The 8,853-nt window shown below is 44.7% G+C and overlaps 1 protein-coding gene across 1 annotated transcript in view; it reads left to right on the forward strand.

Moving 5' to 3' along the window:
• C1QTNF12 (C1q and TNF related 12) overlaps positions 1-8,513 on the forward strand; it is a 33,877-nt gene extending 25,364 nt beyond the window's left edge. Inside the window, exons 5-8 of the mRNA XM_058161348.1 lie at positions 2,381-2,489; positions 4,060-4,150; positions 5,361-5,439; positions 7,058-8,513. Coding sequence (XP_058017331.1) covers positions 2,381-2,489; positions 4,060-4,150; positions 5,361-5,439; positions 7,058-7,156 — 378 coding nt within the window. The 3' untranslated portion in view covers positions 7,157-8,513. The remainder of the gene's footprint in view (positions 1-2,380; positions 2,490-4,059; positions 4,151-5,360; positions 5,440-7,057) is intronic.
• Positions 8,514-8,853: the final 340 nt, after the last annotated feature.

The raw sequence follows: 8,853 nt of genomic DNA on the forward strand, positions 1-8,853 counted from the left end.
ATTTATTTTAACTTAAGTCCGATAATCTTCCCTGCGCGCAGCTTGTCTAGAACGAGTCCCTTGTCGTGGAGTTGCTAAACCAGCCGGCTTTAGGCCTGCTGAACTACCCCGACACTCTTTATTTAAATAACAAGGAGAAGAAAGACCCTGAGAGCGTTAACCTCTGCAGAAGAAAGCAATTTAGGTTGCTTGAGGGAGGTGTGAAATTGCCTGGAGCATTTTTGGGCCAGTCATCTTTTCTTTTAATTTTTTTTTTTTAAAAAAAGACTTTTTTTGGCTCCTTTGGAAATCCCACAGATGTTTTAAGGACTTAAAAACAACAGGTCTTTTAAGTATTTGTCTATTCGGCTCTGCTGTATTTTTTTTTTCCCCAAAAGTTTTGGGGATTTCTCCCCACCCCACCCCCCTTGCCTTTCCTTTATCCTTCTTAAATTTGAAATGTTGGTGGAGTTGAACCTGCAGACCTCCGAACATTAGGATGTTCAAATTGCTGAGATAAAAATCCTCTCTGCCTTCGCTGAGAGGGCCCAAAGACAGGCTAAAAAGGTACGGACCCTTTTGTAACTCACAATAAAAATCTTTCCAAAGTGCTGCAAAAAAAGAAAAAATTTAAAAAATTTCACCTAAGGTTGCACAAAATCTTGTTTTCGCTGACACGTTGTTGTCCCAGATTGCTTGACTGCAAGGATTTGGCAGCTTCCGAATCGATTTTTAGAGAACTCATAAAAGGTAAAGGTTCCCCTCGCACATACGTGCTGGTCGTTCCCAACTCTAGGGGACGGTGCTCCTCTCCGTTTCAAAGCCAAAGAGCCAGCGCTGTCTGAAGACGTCTCCGGGGTCATGTGGCCGCCATGACTCAACACCGAAGGAACACAGAATGCTGTTCCCTTCCCACCAAAGGCGGTCCCTATTTTTCTACTTGCATTTTTTTACGTGCTTTCGAACTGCTAGGTTGGCAGAAGCTGGGACAAGGAACGGGAGCTCACCCCGTTATGCGGCACTAGGGGTTTGAACCGCCGAACTGCCGACTGTTTGATCGACAAGCTCAGTGTCTTAGCCTCAGAGCCCTTCAGAAAACTCAAGAGTCTGACATGCACTGTGGATAGGAGACCACCAAGAAATCATCATGGAACAAAACAATAGCAAATTACTTCAGTTTTGTTGCTAAGAAATAGCTCAGCACTATCATCAGAAGTTGAGTTGTAGGTTCTTACCTCTTCATGGAATGCTGATCATTCTTTCCTAAACAAGGCAACAGAAAGCTGAGAAGAAGCACAACCTGTTTTCCAAAATCTGTATAAACTCTGGGTGGGAATTTCTGACAGGCTGTCATTCTGTCGAACCTGATTGGACAATAAAAGAACGAATGGCACAATAAACGACGACAGTTCTGCTAAAAAATATCTCCAGTCTTTTTCATTCAAACTTTACCGAACATAAATTGTTCTGCATTTTTTTCCAGAGGGAAAAAATAAATGAAGGACGTTCTCATTTCCGAGGTTCTAGTACTTATGCAGTTATGAAAGTGACTGGGAGGGGCAGAGAACCACATGATGGGATCTGTCAGGGTACAATCCTCTTTCCTGAATTTTGTAGCCTGCCAGTCTCCCGAGGGAAATATATCTGTGGACTGTTTTTTTAAAAGATCAGGAAGCATGGAGAGACTTAATACAGGGGTCAGCAACCTTAAACACTCAAAGAGTTTTTCGGGAGAAGGGCGGTATAGAAATTAAATTATTATTATTATTATTATTAAGAGCCACAAAGATCCTAACTGGAAGTCCCCGTTCAATTCTGGAGCCGACCAGAAGTCCGGTTCCCCCGTCATAGTCTCCTCCTAGCGCAGCATCCTTTTTCCTCTGCTGACCGGAAGTCCGGTTCCCCCACCATAGAGTCTCCTCCTAGTGTGGCGTCCTTTTTCCTCTACCTGTCCTAACCGAAAGCCCTATCAATTGTGAGCTGACCATCAACAGGGAGCCTCAGCAGAGGGATGAAAGAGCCGCATGCGGCTCCAGAGCCCCGGGTTGCTGACCTCTGGACTAATAGAAAGTAGCAGTTAGCATTCCGGATTTCGGCAATAAAATAAAGAAAAACACTTTCAAGGAAATGTGAAAGAAATTTCAAAATGCTCTGAAAATTTGGTTTAAACCCCCCACCCCACCCCACAAGTTCCTTTTGTACCGAAATACGATTTTCAGAAAATTTAAAGGCGAATTTTTGGGGAGAAAAAGAAAATTGGAAAGCCTTAGGGCAGACGTAATGCATCTAAACCTAGCTGATTACACCTCTTGCATATTATGGAATGGGAATAAAGAATGGTTGAACTGGTCGGAATAACATTTCAATTCAATTCTATTTCCTCCCCTCCTTTCTCATGCAGCCTTTAGCTAAAGGAGCTTTTCTTCGCGGATCCGGATTAAATTTAACAACTGGGAGGTTTACCGCTTCGGTATCTGGGATTTATCAGTTTTCGGCCAACGTCCATGTAGGTAAGTGATAGAATTTATTCATGGTTTGGGTTCAAAAACGTAATTTTCCCCCCCTTTCCATGGGCAATTTTCTGGTTTAAGAGAATGAACATTACCCTTATCCCCACCCCAAACCTATCCCACCAAATATCAATGGCCAGAAAACACGAGATGAGTTTTGCTCAAAGAATGGACAGAATAAAATCAATGGAAGAGTTCGATACACATTTTGCACTCAAACGTATATTCAAAACTCTTCCGGTTGATTTTATACTGCGCTGTTATTTGCTACTGATAACTGCAAGCATAAAAAATCCCTGCTAGCTACAGATCCTAATACATTTAAAGCTTAGGTTTTAACTACCAGTAACTTTTACTTCCAGTAAGGTGGCTCAGGGGCTAAGACGCTGAGCTTGTCGGTTGAAAGTTCAGCAGTTCAGCAGTTCGAATCCCTAGTGCCGCGTAACGGGGTGAGCTCCCGTGACTTGTCCCAGCTTCTGCCAACCTAGCAGTTCGAAAGCAGGTAAAAAATGCAAGTAGAAAAAATAGGGACCACCTTTGGTGGGAAGGGAACAGCGCTTCGTGCGCCTTTGGCGTTGAGTCATGCTAGCCACACGACCATGGAGATGTCTTTCGGACAGCGCTGGCTCTTCGGCTTTGAAACAGAGATGACTATCACCCCCTAGAGTCAGGAACAAGTAGCACATATGTGCGAGGGGAACCTTTACCTTTACTTAACTTCTATCTTTACTGTGTCGCATCAAGAAACGTTTCGTGGACAAGAAAAGGAAGAGTGGCTAAATTTGTCCACTGTTTTTGGGAGAACAGTGAGGAAAGTGTGTGAGAGTCACCGTGTGTGCTATTTGTGTGAGGAAGTCAAAGCAACGGCACCTAATTGATGCCAGAGATGGCCAAGGACACAGCATTCATGCATTAGCTTAGTTACATAATGCTTTGTGGTGCTGAATCTACAGGACCTTGGACAGCTCCAAGCATCCAAATTGCTTTAGCCAAGCCTGTTTTACCCTCTTGGGCAGTTTACCCTTTCTCATTCATATCCCTGTTACCTATATTCCAGGGGTGAAATCCTACCGGTTCGCTCCGATTCGGGTAAACCAGTAGTGATTAAAAAAAACCCGCTACCGATTCAGTCGACCCGGTAGTTTAAAAAAGCTACTGGTTCCTCCAAACCGGTATTTCCGGCAATCAGCTGTGCCGCACAGTCTAACAAAGCTAAATCGCGTGGCACAGCGTGGGGTAGTCCTGCCTGAGCAGGGGGTTGGATTAGAGGACCTCCAAGGTCTTGATTTCTGCTCCCAACCATAATTATAATTTATAATTTCTGAAGGTGGCGGGGAGAGAATAATGATAATCACCCTTCACCAAATGGTGAAGTAACATTTCTTTCAACCAGGCCCAGGAATCGTGGTTAGGATGTAAAAACTGATTGGAGGGCCAATGCTGGAACATCCATTCCTTTTGCACTGTACGCTCTTGAATGCTTAAAAGAGAAATGATCTTTCTTTCTTTCTTTCTTTCTTTCTTTCTTTCTTTCTTTCTCTTTCTTTTCCTTTCTTCCTTTCTCTCCAAGACCACAGTGAGCTGAAAAGTAAACTGCAGCTTCGAGCAAGAGACAATATCCGAGTCTTGATCTGCATTGAATCCCTCTGCCACCGATATACGTGAGTACATCGAGTTGTTGGAATTGTGGGTTTGTTTTCTCCTGGGTCACTGGAGATCTATCTTCGGCATTTTAATACGGTTCCTCCTGCCTATTCTTTCTGCAGGAACTGTCTTTCCCAGGTGCTGTGAGCTGTTCCTTTATATACTTTTCTATTTTGATAAGTGTCCTCTTCCTCTTAGCCCATCATTCCCGTTTATTCCTTCCCTCCAATCCTTTTTTTCCAATCTCGGTAGCAGATTTTTTTTTTATTATTATTTACATTTATATCCCGCCCTTCTCCGGAGACTCAGGGCGGCTTACAGTGTATAAGGCAATAGTCTCATTCTATTTGTATATTTATAAAGTCAACTTATTGCCCCCCCAACAATCTGGGTCCTCATTTTACCTACCTTATAAAGGATGGAAGACTGAGTCAACCTCGGGCCGGGCTTGAACCTGCAGTAATTGCAGGCTGCTGTGTTCTAATAACAGGCTTCTAACAGCCTGAGCTATCATTGGGCCTCTTTTGGCTCCATGACCCATATAGGCATGAATACACCACAAACCTCCCCAGGCTCCGGAGGCTTATCTCGAGCCTCCAGGAGGGCAAAAACTGCCTCCCCCAGGCTCCGGAGGCCCTCCAGAGGCCAGAAATGGGCCTGTTTCTGGACGTTCGGAACTTCTGGGAGGCCTGCTTTTTGTCCTCCCAGAGCTTTCAGGCAGGCCCTGCGCTTACCTCACATCCAAAATGGGCCGTGTGGAGACTTCTGAGAGGAACGGGGCAGGGTGGCCGGGGCCAGCCAGTCCTTGCAACAACCGGTTCAGCGAACCAGATTAAGATTAGCGTCCGGTTCTCCCGAACCGGTCTGAACCGACTGAATCCTACTCCTGATATTGCCAGGTTTATATATCTCTGCTCAGAAATCAGTCCCAATGTGCTCACCGGAGTGTGCATTATAAACTTCTGGCCGGTTTGGAAGAGGCTCCATTTCCCCTCCCCCAAACTAGGTTTAGTTTCATCTAAAGAATTTGTAGTGTGAAGGGGAGGAGTGAATAAGGGCTCAGGCAGGGTTTGTAGAGCTCCAATAAGTACTGCCAGTTTACCAGACTTTTTTAATCTGTGAAAATATGGCCAGGCTTGTCAAATCTATGACCTTCCTTCCTACTTGATCTCAGTAGTTACATCCTGTCCAGCTAATGACTGTCTCCTTCTTTTTGCACCTGCCTAGATCTTTGGAGGTGATCGCTGGGCTGGAAAGCAACAGTAAAGTTTTTACGGTTTACGTCCATGGATTGCTCCAACTCCAGGTAAGGATTATGCAACGGATGGTTCAGATGAATTCTGAGTTCCAAGAATTTTGCCCACCATCTCTTTTCTGTGTCCAAATGCTGCCAGCCGCACACTCTCTCCAGATGTGTCCAGTTGTCCTGTCCAGTGAGTCCAGTTCCAACCAGGGGGCTCTAGGAATTTGCACTAACTAAAGGCTGGGTCTCAGAGGGACCCCAGGTAGATGGTTAATGTCAGAGATCTTTTGTGACCAACTGAGTGAGATGTCATTAGGATTCAGCTAGTTAGAATAGAATAACAGAGTTGGAAGGGACCTTGGTGGTCTTCTAGTCCAACCCCCTGCTTAGGCAGCGACTTCAGACAAATGGTTATCCAACATCTTCTTAAAAACTTCCAGTGTTGGAGCATTCACAACTTCTGTTCCACTGATTAATTGTTCTCACTATCAGGAAATTTCTCCTTAGTTCTAAGTTGCTTCTCTCCTTGGTTGGTTTCCACCCGTTGCTTCTTATCCTGCCCTCAGGTGCTTTGGAGAATAGCTTGACTCCCTCTTCTTTGTGGCAATCCCTCCAATATTGGACCACTGCTATCATGTCTCCCCTAGTCCTTCTCATCATTAAACTAGACGTACCCAGTTTCTGCAACCATTCTTCATATGTTTTAGCCTCCAGTCCCCTAATTGTTCTGGGAATCCATTTGAGATCAAAGGACTTCTGGATTTCACCCATTTGATAGCCTAGCTCTGCTCATTATAGTTTCAAATCGCTTGCATCTCCCTCAAGATTTTACTCATGTTGGTACCCATGGATGATCTGCCCTCTTTTGCAGAAGTCATCCCTGCCTACTGCCATCACCAAGCCCTAGCTCTGAGCACTACAGAAAGTTTGATTGGATTGGACAACCCTTTGTCTGAAACGGTACAAGGTAGTCCTCGACGTACAACCGCAGCCAAGTCCAAAATTCCTGTTGCTTAAAGTGAGCCAGTTTTTAAGAGAGTTTGGCCCCATTTTATACTTTTGTTGCCACATTTGTTAAGTGAATCACTGCAGTTGTTAAGTGAATCAAATCTGGCTTCCCTATTAACTTTGCTTTTCAGAAGGTGGGAAAAGACGATCACATGATCACGGGCCACTGCAACCCATATAAGGATAGGGGTCTCCTCCTTGAGCAGCGGGTTCGACTAGAAGACCTCCAAGGTCCCTTCCAGCTCTATTCTGATTAACCATCATAAATATAAACCAGTTGCCAAATGTTCAAATTTTGATGACATGACCATGGGAATGCTGCCAGGGTCTTAAGTGTGAAAAATGGTCATTAAGGCACTTTTCTCAGCAACTTTGTTAACTTTGAGCATTCACTAAATCGGAGGTCTCCAACCTTGGCAACTTTAAGACTTGTGGATTTCAACTCCCAGAATTCCTCAGCCAGCAAAGCTGTTGGAGACCCCTGCACTAAATGAACTGTGTAAGTTGAGAATTTACCTGTACAGGGTTTTCTGCTTGAGCAGAGGATTGGACTAGAAGACCTCCAAGGTCCCTTCCAATTCTGCTATCGTGGTTTGTTGATGAAGCCAACAGAGGTTCGGCATCCATGTAATGTCGCATTCATTTTCCCTCTTCCTTTCTCCCATATTCACAGGCTGGTCAATACACCTCAATCTTTGTGGACAACAGCGCCGGGGCCCCCGTTACCATTCAGAATGGATCTGACTTCATGGGCATGTTCGTGGGAGTCTAACTCCCAAGACAATCTGCCACGGAGAATGGAGGAGGAGGGGAGAAAACGCATCTGGCCATCTGATGGACAAGCTTGAACTCTGAACCCTGCCTGACCAAAGGACCCACCTTCTCTCCGCCATTAGCGTTCTTGCCGCCAAATGAAGCAAATGTCTTTTTTTTTGTGTTGGTTTGTCCAAGGAAGCCTAGCAACAATCTCAAGAGAAAGAAAGAGGATAGTTTTCAAACGCGGAACCCAAAGTCCAGATATAGTTTCCTTCCATTGGCAGATTCAGATTTCCCACCTCCGCTCTGAAATCCAAGGAAATCTCTGATTCCAACAAGGCTGAGGAGGGCTGAGAATACGTTGGGCATCAGAGTTTATTGGTAGAACCAGTGTTTTCCGCATATATTCAGGAAGTCAAAACACTAGAAAATAAAGCGCCCTGTGCTTTTAGTATTATTTTGGTCTCAAGGAAATGCCCAGGGTTCAAACTGAACGAGGGTTCATCTGTATTCATCCCCCCTGTCTACAGACGAAGACAAAGTACATCGGAGAAACCGTAGGACTTGTCTGGACTCGAATGCTAAATCCTGCCGACCCGGTGTGGGAGAACTCTAGGAATCTGGTTGTCAAAAAAGAATCTTGGAAGGAGACAATGGCAAACGATCCTAGTGTTGGATGGCCACAAGTCATGGTTTGGGGGAACTGACGCAGCTCAAAACAGATTTGGTCTTTATAGATTGGTTATCTCCCAGATCGGTGGGGTCAGAAAAGATCTGCCTCGTCTCTTGGAAAGCTGCCGTCAGGTCACGAGGACAAGTTGATGGACTAACACGCAACTAACGTTTCTTACGTTCTCCGTCTTGTGTTCTTTCTCTGTCCCAATTCAAAGCAGGACATTTTTTTTAAAGGTCCTCTTCTCATTAGTTTGAAGATTTGGGATCCTTTTAGATTTACCTTAATATTTAAAAAGTGCTTGCAACCTACAGCCGATTTATGCCTGGGTGGAAAATTCTTCTGTTAAGTCATTTCATGAGGAGTGGCTAATTTGTCCTCGAGTAATTTATAAAGGGGTAACGCTCTGCAGGGCCCTCCATAAATGCCCTGGAAAGGAAATGTGTGCACTTCGGTTGCAGAAAAACCCAGTTTTAATTCTCAGGACCCTGGAAAGGGCTAGCAGGGCTTCCTACCAGGGGTGAAATGCTACCGGTTCGCACCGGTTCGGGAGAACTGGTAGTAAAAAAAAATGCTACCGGTTCGGATGAACCAGTATTTCTGACGATCAGCTGTGCCGCACGATTTATATTAATATACTTATATTATTATATCTAAATTGCATGGCACAGCTGTTCCCCCCCCTGCTTGCTGTTCTATTTACCTTTTTAAGCCTCCTTTTCCTGAGCATTTAGTGTTCACTGCGCGTGCGCACGTGCAGCGTGTGTTTGGTGTGCACCACGCACAGCGAACCGGTGGCAAACCTTGGAGGATTTCACCATTGCTTCCTCCCTGAAATTCTGGAGAGCAATTCAAGTGGCTCGGGAAAATGCAGCATCCTACTACGTTTCTCCCCTGGGATATAAAGATTGAAATAATTATACTGACCAAATGCACTAAGACAAATTCCTTGTGTGTCCAATCACACTTTGCCAATAAAAAATTCTATTCTGTTCTATTCTATTCAAATCTAACCTGAAAATTTGGATTTTGAGTTAGGG

The sequence above is a fragment of the Ahaetulla prasina genome, chromosome 18 (assembly GCF_028640845.1).
Source record: "Ahaetulla prasina isolate Xishuangbanna chromosome 18, ASM2864084v1, whole genome shotgun sequence".
Classification (NCBI taxonomy): domain Eukaryota; kingdom Metazoa; phylum Chordata; class Lepidosauria; order Squamata; family Colubridae; genus Ahaetulla; species Ahaetulla prasina.